Source organism: Henckelia pumila, chromosome 4 (genome assembly GCF_033568475.1).
Source record: "Henckelia pumila isolate YLH828 chromosome 4, ASM3356847v2, whole genome shotgun sequence".
Lineage (NCBI taxonomy): Eukaryota > Viridiplantae > Streptophyta > Magnoliopsida > Lamiales > Gesneriaceae > Henckelia > Henckelia pumila.
The window spans coordinates 30,292,150-30,305,376 of NC_133123.1; the positions used below are offsets into that span (position 1 = coordinate 30,292,150).

Consider the following 13,227-nt stretch of genomic DNA (forward strand, 5'->3'; position numbering starts at 1 on the left):
CTCACTACAGTTCTCCAAACGTCATCTGCACTCTAGGCCATTCTGCCCTCTGTGCTATTCAGGCTGGAGTTCAAGATGAATGCAACATGTTCTGTATGAATTAAATGCTATAAAACACCTTGAACACATCAATCATATAATCATATGAGCATATAATCAAAACGATACCGACAAATCTGTAAGTATCACATGTAATACATAAAACATGTTCAATACAAAAAATACTATAAATCAAATCAGACAAGTAAACATTTACATAAATATTCTGGGACTTCAAGAAAATAGCTATCTTGAATAATCTATCCCATTTATGTAAACGTAAACCATAACATATATGAAAACATGCATGTATGTGATTTTAGGCAACTCGATAATCAGAAACAATATCGAGTTATTCTGCCCATCTTATTAATGTCTATTCATACCTGTATTCTGAATAACATATCTGACACTCTTGCACCTCTTGATCAACTACAAGCTGCCCAAATCTGTCATCAAATTCTTCTCATTTCAATCTTTGCTACTTGAAGGTATTTTTGATTCAATTTCAAACACTTCAAGTCATTCGAACTCGAACACGTCGATTCAACTTCGATAATCTTCAATTCAAATCTGAAATAGATTATAACATATCTAAACATCAATGTCCAATCTGAATCGATGTTTCTTGAAAGCTTATACAGTTCAAATCTTGCTAATACAATCGAAATTCAAACCGACGTCGCAACTATTCGAGTCCGATAAATCTTTCGATTCAAATATCATTATATCTTCATTCTCGACATAATCACATATTCAATTCATCCACAATAACTTGAAGATCTGCTCTAGACATTGAGAATGCATAACAATTCAAAATCTTGAACCGGCGGCGTAACGATACGATTTCGGTCTTTCCAACAGCATAACAACAATCTTACTAATCATCTCAACTCAAAAGCAACACCAATTCATCAACATAATTTCGAAATCATCAGCCCTAAAAATTCAGAATTATGAAAAATCTTTCAAAAATAGAAAACATGTTCAAACGACGATCTTTTCTCGATCCATCTTAGATATGCTATCGTCATATATGCTAGAACATGTTTATACAATCAAATCTTAATTCTAACAACAACTTAAAATTCAAACATGGTAGAACTTCATAAAACTTACGTCAAAACGTAGCACTCGGAGCTGTAATCGCAAATATATGTTCAATCGGAAATTCTACCGGGCGGATCAAAAGATATCAGAGTTTGAAATCTCAAAATTGGCTTGGAACCCTTTTCTCTTCCTCTCTTGGTTTTCTTGCTGGGTTTCTGATCACTTTCATGTCTTTACACGTTTTCAATATCAAGTTGCAAGGAGAATTGCATTTTGCTCCCTGAACTTTGGCATAATTGCAAATTAGTCCCCGAACAAGCGATTTAATTCAATTTCAATCCTAAATAATTTAAGAATAATAGAATTTAATTTTAAACTCTAAATAGTCTCAAATTAAATATTCTTGGATTAAAATTAAATCATTTCGGACCTTATCGCATTTTAGTCCTTGAACTATTCAATATTTGCAAATTGGCCCTTGCTCGGATTTCATCCTCAAATTCAATCCTTGATATTTATAATCTTGGAATTCACATCTTAAATTACATAAATATCAATTGCAAATATTTTTAATCTTTTAATTTAAGAATTCCGGATATTAAAATCTTAAAATCCGAAAATCCTCAAATTAAATATTTTTGACCCGAAATTGAAATCTCTAATTTCCATAAATTCTTAAATTCATCTTTTCACTCTTATTCAAAATTTAAATCTTAAATTCCAGCATTAAGCACTTAATATTTTCGGGCCTTACACACAACACTATTACAAATACTTTTTTTTTTATTATGGAATGACTTATGAATCATTCACAAAAGCATTTGGATTAAGATTATCGAACATGAGATAAACTTCTTTGCAAGTAATGGATCGACTATTAAATGTGTGTGTAACATGACTTGATCTAGAGATCACCAATATTCAAACCATAGGAGTGCTTGTGGAGATATGTACGAGATAGACAAACCACAACATAGTTAGTCTAACAAGCTTCAAGCATGCCAATTCACAAATATAATGTAATATTCAACTATTTGTTACTTAAAAGTACAAATTCAAGTAAATCTAGTACATAAAATTTTCAATTGGGTACATAGAGGAGTCAGTCGAGCACATCATCCGGTAAATTAATACCAATACAAGGTACATACTTTAGTAAATCTGGTACATTAAATTTAAAATAAGGTACATAATTTAGTAGTTTCAGTACATTCAAATTGAAATATGGTACTTATAGGAGTCAATCGAGAACATCATCCGGTAAATTAGTACCAACATAAGGTACATTAGTATCAACATATTATGGAATGACTTGTGGAACGTTCACACAAGCAATTGGATTAAGATTATCAAACATTAGATATTCTTCTTTGTAAGTAGTGGATGAATGACTATGGAATGTGAGCATAACACGACTTGTTCTAGAGATCACCAATATCCAAATCATACGAGTGCATATTTATATATGTTTGAGAAACTAAGACCATATAATAACTACTCGAACAATTTTCACTTATATCAATTCACAAGTATAATCTAAGATTTAATCACTCACTTATAGAGGGTACAAATTCAAGTAAATAAAGTACAATAATATTAAAATAAGGTACATAGCTTGCTGAATATGATACATATTTGTGACATTTGAGTACTTACACAAAAGAGATACACTAATGTGAATTGACAAGTAAATAATAAAAGAGTTAAAGAAAGTACATATTTAAATAAATCAGGTACATCCAAGTAAAAATAAGGTACAAATAGGAGCTAATATAGCACATTGTAATTAAATTTGAGTATTCGGTTAATATTGTGGTCTCCACCTGCAGTACATTCAAGTAAAAATAAGGTACCAAAAGTGGACCAACAGTGTACTTGCACGGCTTTTCTAGCGCCCTTGCACTATTGCTCGCGCCCCACATGATAGATCAAGGCATCCAAAACAAAAAAAAGTTGTGCACCCGTGCAGACTTGGTAGTGTTGCAACGCTATGAGAGCACAAACCTTGGCCCGGATGTGGTACGGACCTTGTGCCCTCTTTGCAAAATTGTTTTTCTCTTTTCCCAAAAAATCTGCAGATTTATAACATTTGTGATTAGGTTCGGTTTTTACACATTTTTGGGCTCGAAAAAAATGATTGAATATATCTGATATCAAAATAACGATTTGAACTGATTTCTTAATTCTTATACCTGATTTTAGGTATTTTGTACCGGATGTGTAGATCGAATATACCTATTTTTCAGTATATGTACTTGTTTTCTGTCAAAATTTCGACATGTAGTTGTCATTTATACTACTAATCATGTGCACAAAAAATAACACCATCATTGTTAATATATCCAACACATCAAATAACAACACCATCAATGTTAAACGCCATCATTAACAAACATGATAATAAAATGTCCGAGACACAAATACCACATATCAACATAATACACCAAATAATATTCCAACAAGTTCAGGCTTAAAAACAAATAACACTTCACAACATGTCTCAGAAATGAAACCATCAAAGCAACACTAAACCACAAAGCTATCACTGGAACGTGTATGCTTACTAGCAGGTAAGTCCAAGACTAATTGCCCTTTTTTGTTCTCATTTTCCTGTAAAATGGTAAAAAAAAAAAACAAACAAACAAACAAACAAACTTAATTATCAACCCAATAGTGCAGATGTAAAAAATGTAAAGTCTAAAAAAATTATCAATTTCTCACTCATCCTCACTGCATACAAGAGAAATAAATTTTTCATATATTGTCGTTCACTTTGCTCTTCCTACTTGGCCTCCAAATTGACAAGCCACAAATATAGATTCTATTTTAAGATCCAAGTCAACTGGAGTGAAAAGAGTCTTAATATCATCCTCAACAATCAAACAACATGAGTTAATGTCAAATCATATTCAATATAAAATCAATTATATGACTGCTGATAGCAAGTTCGGGCATAATTAAAATAAGATGGAGAGCATCTACTACAATATATTTCACACTTTTCTTCCTCTGTCGATCATCAACAATTTTATCTTTCACAACATTTCCAATTTTTTTTTCAAAAAAAACATTGCGACCATTTAAATTGGGACAATTTCTTATTCAAGCAAGGTGATCTTCTTTCTAAAATTTGACCTATAACGATCGAAATAGTTCGCATACTAATTCAAATTCAAATACTTAAACAAGTACATTAACAATTACATCAACATAAATACCATAGAAATTCGGGATGACCGAGTGATAATGAGCACTACACCATATTTTCTAAACTCCATCCAATTAATTGAATCGTTTGAAAGAAAAATTTCAAAAAATATATAACAAATGCAAATGAACACATTAGTAGAAACAAAACCCTAGAATTTGGGGAAGAATTGTTAGCATATGAGATAACAAATTAAATCATGAACACCACGCAACATCAATCAATCATAAAACCTCAAATATGGTTCAAATTCAAAAGAATATATGTTGTAAACCTCTGGGAAATTTCATATCCAGAGGATCGATCTTTTCTCGAATTATTTTGCTTCTTAACGCTCTGGACTTTCTTTGCATTCGCATCTTCGGATGATTGTTTCTTAACTCTTGACATTTTATCATCGATTTTTCTTCTACATTTTGGATTATTATATATTGGGGAAAAATTTGGGAAGAGAACAGGAGTGAAAGACGCAGTAGTGCATTGGAAATGAAGGAGACAATCCATTTAACATTTAATATAATATATATTAAAAGTTATTTTAGGATTTAAAATAAAAAATAATAATATATTGGTCATTTAAATCTTAAAAAGAGTTGAAACATAGAATTGTGATATGTCAGGGACTGCAAACTTATATGGCCTGACATAGGGACTGGCCCCAAACTAAAGTTTGGGTTTATGGATTTAATCCCAATTTACCGAAAATACAAATCACACAATTTTAACAGTGATTTTTTTTTATTTTTGATGTTCAAAGTTTTATTATTTTTAATAACAAGAATAGTTTATACAAATATTATTTAACTCGAATATACAAAGTCTTCTGAAGGAAATTTCACATTTTAACATTTCACTTCCCAACATTTGTCCTGACTTAATACCCAATTAATTTATTAAAAAGTTTTGAAAATAAATATTATTTCTAGTTAGCATACGAAGCACAAAACCTAATTGTATCAAGGTATTCATGAACTTTTAAAGTGAAATTAATGATTTATCAACAAATAAATAAAGGGTATTTTAGCCCACCCAAACACCAATTTTATTGAAAAATAAATGCTCACTCTAGAACAAAATTTTAGCAATGTTGGAGAGTAGGTTAAAAGGGTGAATATACACACATATAGAGGTCATCAGACATCAGTCGTTAAGCACGATCTTGATAAGCATTCCTACGAAGCTGGTAACCAAAAACTGCTCGGAGAGGCGGAACATTTGCACTCTTCGCGGAGTCAGGTGAAACATTGAGTCGGCAACAAAAAAAAACATCAATTCTTGGCCTCTGATATTATTCAGAAAAGGGAATAGAATAAGAACTGGAAATGTGAAGCCTGCTGCTGCTTGGGGGATCAAAACTTCATCTTATCTGAAAGCTAGAATCCTCACTACATCCATAAGTTTTCTCTGCCGTATTCGCGCACAACAACAGGAACACTCGTGGGTGGGATCTAAACATATAATCAGCAACAGCTGATTAGCATGAATGGCACATATCCAGCACGGAAGAAGCAAGGAAGGTTTCAAGTTTCAACAGTCTTGAGCCAAATTTCCACACACACACAAACACACATGCAAACATCACAGTAAATATCGCATAAATTAGTCCATGAGCCACACTCTATTCCATGCTATTGTGATGCCTAATGTCAGGGAACTTGTAAATGGAAAGCATTTCAACTGAAATGGTATATGATATGTGATCAAGATATAGTAGATGCACCTATAAGCTGAACTCTCGTAGAGGAAAGCATTTTTCTTGTGAAAGCTGACAGCATAATCATAATTTATAACGCAATCTACAGGTAGTAGACCAGTAACATACCATGCCATAGTCCGTGATAATCATTGAAACATAATCTGAAGGTGTTGCATCATAGCTAGAACAATAAAACCAAAATGTCAGCACACCAACAATCTGCAGCACAGTGAAAAAACAGCCTCTAGATTCAAGAACGAAATCACTCACATCAGGTTAAGAACCTGTAGATTCTCAATTTTCACCCAATCATTCAAGTAATCGATTTCCTTTCTACTAGAAACCCTTGAAATAGCATCAGGATCACCTGAAATGGAACGTGATATCATTAGAAAGTTAGAAATTGGGTATGTTGCCATCACTTTAGTAGGGGATCCAGTATGTCTCCATACCAAGTTCATTCGAGCAGATCGAATCAAGTTGAACCCTTTCGTGAAACTTGTATGCTTCACAACAAATCAAGACCGGGACCCGGAATTGATGAGCAACCATAGCAACAGATGCAGTACCAACCCTCGAGTAAACGGTCCCATTAGACAATACCGATGAAGCACCCAAAAGTACTCTAGTTACTTCATGCATGATATAAGAAACCGCATTTATATGAGTATATGTACAACTTATACCCTTTTCCACAAGCCTACGAAGTAACTTCTGGCCTTCAAGCTTTGGACGCGAATCCACCACTACAACTCGGAACTGTTTACCAAGTTCGTGGGCATGCGACAATATCATCTCGACGACGGTTGACGAAGCATAAGTGAGAAGAACATCACCATCTCTAATTTTTGTCACAGCATGTTTCACAATTACCTTGTCCGCTAATGTTATCTTCTCACTAATAAAACGGTCAATATCAGAAATAAGACTAGCTTTTGCCTCTGACTCTGATAGGTTCAGAGATAATTTTGCAATTCGAGTTTTAAGAAACCTAATCGCATTTCCCATGCTGATTGAAAGGGGTCTGCATTCAATCAGAAAAGAGACGTAACCATTTATTTTTGTAGTCAAGTCCCTGATAAGGGCTTTCTCAGGTGGCGTTGTGTAGTCTTTGATAGACTCTTGAAATGCTTGAAGCATCGCGATACAACGTGCATTGCCACCAGATATTTCCCCAGCTAGATATCTCAGACCAACCTGACAAGCACAAAGTCAGATTAGGGTAAAGTGCATTTAGAATTGTAGTGATTATTTTACTTTATATGGTGGAAATTAGTTAGATTTCTTTCTTCCTGATAATTTTTCTTATCAAACAAGATCACGTAAAAATATAACTCACACTTGCCCCCAAGGTACTTCCTTTGAGCAATGTCCAGATGGTTAAATTAATACAATTAACTTAAGAGTTACCTTGTAAACAGAAGGATGAACTGGACCTAGTTGAAAAAACTTTGCTTCGAGATCAGGAAGCCGTGTTCCATATTCATACTGTGGTAGATGCCTAAATAGTTCAACTCTGTTTTTTGCCTCTATTTGTTTTACCACCGATCGCTTCTTTGCCTTCTCGACTCTGTTTTCATCATCAAACTGCATCCTTGTCCTCGGATGAGGAACATCTTTCTTCCTATCTTTATCTGGCTGACGATCACCACCTTTTTTCTCCGAAGATGCAACCAGAGAAATGTCTTTCCTTTGTGGAACCACCTTCACAGCCTTATTGGCTTTTGTAGAATTGACCCCAGATGCCACAGCAGATGCCTTATTTCCTCCACCTGGAAAAATGCAGCATTCAGAGATACAATTAGCATAACGGTCGCAGCTTCCAGATAGTGTATATGTTCACCAAAAAACAATTAAAAAAATAAAATGGCAGAGAAAGAGAATATGGCTGGGAAAACTATAGCATCAACTCAAATAATCAATCGCTATAATATGGAATGGAATCGCACCACTGGCTCTGAATTCAATATATCAACCGAACTGGTCAAAAACTAACTACTACTCTCCGATACAAATATTGATCATTCACCTTGATCAGAAGCCTTTTTTGCTCGTTGAGCCTCTTGAATAGCACGTCTCTCAGCCTTTGTAGTCTTCTCCTTCAATGTCTTTCCACTAGCATGCTTTGCCTCTCCATCTATTTCCCAAACAGAATCAAACCATAAACTCAATTTAATAGTTAGCAGAATTAAGTATGAAATTCAGAAAACGGAACAAACCTATAACATCAGGAGCCATGTTCACCGGACTCTTCTGCTTCACAGCCGCCATTTCAAATCCCCCAGCTGGCAGTGAAGTAGCGAATTTCCCAGAACCACTCCTGAGGCCCCGTTTAGGAGACATGAGGTCCTCCGAGAACTCCGTAGTCGCCGTTGGAGATATAAACTCGGAAGGATTATAACTTCCAACCGGAATCGAAGAATAATCCGCAGCTCGAGCGGCATGTAGATGGGAGAAAGTCGTCCCTTGGGGAAAGCGGCGGGAGAGATCCGCGGGTAGGAGGCGCGGCGGCGGGATCATGACTGGTGACAGGGAGTTACTGGAGGGTGAGATGTTGGAGACAGGAGGCGACGAGGATGCCGGTTCGGGCGGACCCGATTGGGATCGATCGAGTGCAGCCCCCGGAGCGAAGAAGCCGACGTGCCGGACTTTAGGGTCGCTGGCGGCGCGAGAAACGCGGCGAGGGTCCATCTCCGCCGCTGGATTGAAGTTCGGGGAATTGGGTGGTATTTTCTTCTTCAGAACCGCTCTCCGCAGTCACGTACGCGATTTAATTGTACCTTACATTTCTAAAACCTCTTTTTTTGTTTTTATTAATAGCTCGGTATTATGAAATTGAAATTCTATTTTGTGTTTGGCAAAAAATTCAAATATATTTTGGAATTTGATACTATAAATTTTGGATAAATGATATTTTATAAAAAAATTATAAAAAAACTTAAAATTTATAAGTAAAGTATATGAATTTATTATTAAAAATAATTTTATTGCTTTATAAACTCAAATCCCGTGAAATCCCGTGAAATCCGACCAATTTTGTCAAGATTTCACTTAACTAATTGAAATCATATGAAATTCCACCAAATACCAATCACGTTTTGAAATCCCAAGTTGCCAAACACTAAAATAGTATTTCAAATTCCAAATCCCACCAAATTCCGTCCAATTCTCGTGATCCAAACACAAATCAATTTTTTTCCCATTTAACTATTATAATATAATTATAATTTTGACCGAGTTTGAGTTTCCGAGTCATTATCCGAATCGAATCTAATCTTTCTCAAATTTTTTACATTATGTTGCACATGTATTACACAAGCATCGATAGCTAATAAATATATACGAGTCGACCTCAAGTTTAAAATTGATCACTTGATTGATGAGTTCAAGCTGAAATTCAATTAGTATCGTACTTAACTTAACTGGTGTGTACCCCTGACACATTTGATTGCTAATAACCTATATAACCTTGACTTTTGGAAATTTTGATGGAAATATGAAATAGGTTAATAGTTATTAATTTGAAGTAAAAAAAGATATACGATAATTAGGGCTTCATGTGATTACCATTATTTATAGTAAAGAAGTTTCCATATAAAAGACATAGAAAATGTTATGCGCATCTCTGAAACATCTAAAAGTAAGTATTCGGGGCAGTGTTATCTTGTATAATAATATAACACAAGCATACACAATATTATAAATTTACATATAAGATTTTTATTTTATAAAAATCTTATTTTTATTAGAGCATGGGAGGTGATGAGGGTGGGAAACATAATTTATCTAACGTGAGATTAGAACACACGTCTCTCTACAATAAAGGAATTGTTTTATGCCGAACATGCTAACAAGGTGGTTTTTTTTTTTTTAATATAGTAGTAGCAAAACATTTTTCGTCATCGTGATTATTATTTGATCTAAAATCATGTTTATTGTTTTGGGCCAGACTTTGTCATACCATCGGGCATTTAAATATTTTCAGCGGCAAAGTGGCGGAACACATCCTTATCCTGGCTGTAGTTCCCCTGGCAACCATTTTTCAACCTTAGATAAGAAAAGCCCAATCGGAATGTTGGACCAGAAAAGGGCCATCCGAGTGTTGGGCCTAGTGTTATTTTTCCCGCACGTGGCTCAACAATCAGGCCCGTTCTAAGCAAACAAATTACGACATATCTTTACTATATAATCTTTCTATATTATAATAGATTCATCCCTTAAATTAACTGTTTTGGTCTTTTAAGTGTTATTATTCTCTAATAATAAGAATTGGACCCACTTTCTCGACAACTACATCCACCACTACATATTTTTAAGTAATGGTTATATATCGTGCTTCATATTTTTAAAAACTTATGTCTCATTCATTTTATATATTTTATTTATTTTAAAAATATTTTAAATCACTAATTAGTCATTACCCTTGCCCACTCTCACTTTCACATTTTTTAAGAATAAACGTACATCAATTAACTACTCCACTGGACACTAACTCCAATCATCAGGGTATATTTATTTATATATAAATATTATATATTATTTTTCACATAAAATTGATACACATAAAAGAAGGGTATGAGTTTTTAATTTTGAGAGTTTCGATAATACTTTGTTTTTTTTGTTAGTTTGTGACTGAGTGCGATTACGTGAATTGACTATCAGTAGTTTAAAAATTCAAAAAATAAAAAAGTATAAAATTTATGAAAATACACAAACGCATTCAACAAAACGATCCATGGTATGAATTACAAGACCCTTGTTCAATTTTATTTTATTTTCGAATTTTTATATATTGTTTAATCTTATTTTGATTTAATGTTTTTGTTCACATATTTTGGTTTAAGGTAAGATGTTAATATTTGTTGTAATTTCACATAGATTTTGAAAATTCGAGGATTACAGGTCTGAAAATGAATATTTTTCCTATGAACGTGGTTGCATATCAAATTTTATTGATTATTCATGTGACTGTAGCATCAGTTGAGAAAAGTTTTGTAAGGACCCGATTTTACTATATTAATTAATTCGTATGTTAAAAATATGTATTACTAAATATCGGTTTATAGACGATATTAAAATGCATATGTAATTTATAGAGCACACAAGAGTTGAAATAACTCAAACCGGGTCAAGTTTTAACCCCGAATGAATAAAATAGAACACACAATTAAACTGGAATATATTTTAATGGATATATATCAATATATAGATATATAGATATATGATATGTATCCTTACCTTGCTCTCTCTCTCCTCAAGTCGCGTTCCCATTCTCTGTTCTTTTGTTTTAAAGTTTCTTCGTCGCTTCAAATCGCCGTAACTTTTCCGTCGGTTATCGATTTTCGAAAATAAATATAGTTTTGGACTCCTCGCGACGTAAGCTTTCTTTTGATACCCATTTCGCAAGGTTTCATCGTCGTCTCAAAAACTCCGTCCGACCAGTTGCTGTCGTCGCCGCTCGTGTTCGCCGGAATTCGGAAAAATAACCTTGGTTTAGGTTGTTTAGAGCTTAAACTCGAAGCTTTGCACAAAATTCGGAACTTCCAGAGGTATATTTCGAGATTAGGTTTCGAATTTTGGGGCTTTGTTTGGTTTGAATTCCAGTAATTGATATTTGTTTAATTCTTGATTGTAGGTGTTATATTTCAGTTGAATTGAGGTATGGTTATTTTTCAGAATAGATTTGGGAATTATTTCAAAATTTCAGATTATATTATGTTGGATTTTTGAATTATAGAGATGTTTAAATCGTTGTTTGGATGTTTAGATGTGTTAGAATTGTTATAGATTAATTTCATGATTTTTGAACAATTTTTCTGGAAAATTCAGATATGCAGTGTTGGGTATTTCGACTTTTCGAGTTATTTATTTGATATTTGGACATTGATAGGATGATTTAATATGAGATGTGAAGTGAAGGAAATGTTAGTTTGATTTTTAGAATTAGTTCCGATAATTTTCAGATTTGTAAACGGAAACATGAATTAATATGATATCAATGGTTTTCCACAGGATTGTACTATTCGAGAATTACTTGAGATATTTCTGTGGTAAATTAAGTGTTGGTTGAGGTACGTATGAGCTGTTTATATTACGATGTCTATAATGACATGTAATGATATTAAGTATTTTGTAATGAGTGATAAAGTGCTTTATGTGCTTATGTGGATTATATGATTGCATTCATTCATTTACAATTTTTCATAGCACGTTGAGCCTTGACTCCTTTGATTACTATTGATATTGATCTCTTGAGATGTATTGAGTCATCATGGAGCGAGTGACATTATTTAGTGCACTCCTGAGATAGCATGAGGCAAGGACAGGTAGCTTCTGTCGCCCTCCGATGCTACGTACGACACTCCTGATGACAGCATGAGGCTGGACGGGTCGCTCCTGTCACCCTCCGATGCTACGTGTATGGATTAGCAGTGATGATTGGAGGTCTGCTGCGTTCCTGGCACGGGTGGCCACTGAGATTATTGTGATACGTTTTGTTTGGACTCCATTTGGTATCCCTTATTCTATTGATACCTATCACGCATTACATTGCATTTTATTGCATTGTACTTGATTTTATTCATGTCAGTTATATTTGTCGTAATTTTTATAGTTCGTCGTACTGGGGTCCGACCCCTGTTTTCTTTTTATGATGTGGTTGTTTGTGATTTCATAGCAGGTTATCCAGGGGGGATTTGACGCATCTGGTGGAGCGTCATCTAGTGGTACCCAGTGAGACGAGCGTGGAGTCGAGTTCCCAGAGATATGGATATATTAGTTTAGTGAGTTTTATATTTGCCGGGGTGATGCCCTGTGTATCTGTATCGATAGTTTTGGACTTTGTTTTGGATTGTTATTTGTGTGATCGAGCCTTGCCGGCTCTGCATGTGTTTAGTCCTGGCCAGTGCGGCTATAGGTTTGTAAATTGGAGTTGTGACTCTATTTTCGAGTATATATATTGCTGGTTGTGTTGTACAGGTTTTTGGGATGTCCTATTTACGAATAGGTCATGCCGAAATTTCTGTAGGCCCAAACGCAAATTTTTAACTCGTTTTCGCTGTTTACATTAATTAATCCTGGTTGTTTGATCATTAAATATTAAATCAGGACATGGGTCCTTTCATTTGGTATCAAAGCGTATACTGGGATATGTTCGAATTAGAGTCTAGGACACTTGAGTTTAGACACTAACAAAATGGTTGCGTATATGTGTGACTACTTGTTATTACATGAC

The 13,227-nt window shown here is 34.3% G+C and overlaps 1 protein-coding gene across 1 annotated transcript; it reads right to left on the minus strand.

Annotated features, from left to right (window-relative positions):
• Nucleotides 1-5,291: 5,291 nt before the first annotated feature.
• On the minus strand, nucleotides 5,292-8,759 carry LOC140863363 (translation initiation factor eIF2B subunit delta-like). The gene is made up of 7 exons (XM_073266736.1): nucleotides 8,213-8,759; nucleotides 8,023-8,130; nucleotides 7,404-7,765; nucleotides 6,446-7,190; nucleotides 6,264-6,360; nucleotides 6,120-6,174; nucleotides 5,292-5,745 (listed from the first exon to the last, which is right to left on the minus strand). Exons 1-7 carry the CDS (start codon nucleotides 8,682-8,684, stop codon nucleotides 5,683-5,685), a joined length of 1,902 nt encoding a protein of 633 aa, XP_073122837.1. The 5' UTR covers nucleotides 8,685-8,759; the 3' UTR covers nucleotides 5,292-5,682.
• Nucleotides 8,760-13,227: the final 4,468 nt, after the last annotated feature.

Bases quoted from the DNA above. Each gene is read 5' to 3' on its own strand.
- LOC140863363 (XM_073266736.1), bottom strand. From the start codon at position 8,684: ATGGACCCTCGCCGCGTTTCTCGCGCCGCCAGCGACCCTAAAGTCCGG. The intron at 6,175-6,263 runs GTGAGTGATTTC...TTATTGTTCTAG, and splicing joins CTACAGGTTCTTAACCTGAT to CTATGATGCAACACCTTCAG. The intron at 5,746-6,119 runs GTATGTTACTGG...TTATATGTTTAG, and splicing joins TTATCACGGACTATGGCATG to ATCCCACCCACGAGTGTTCC.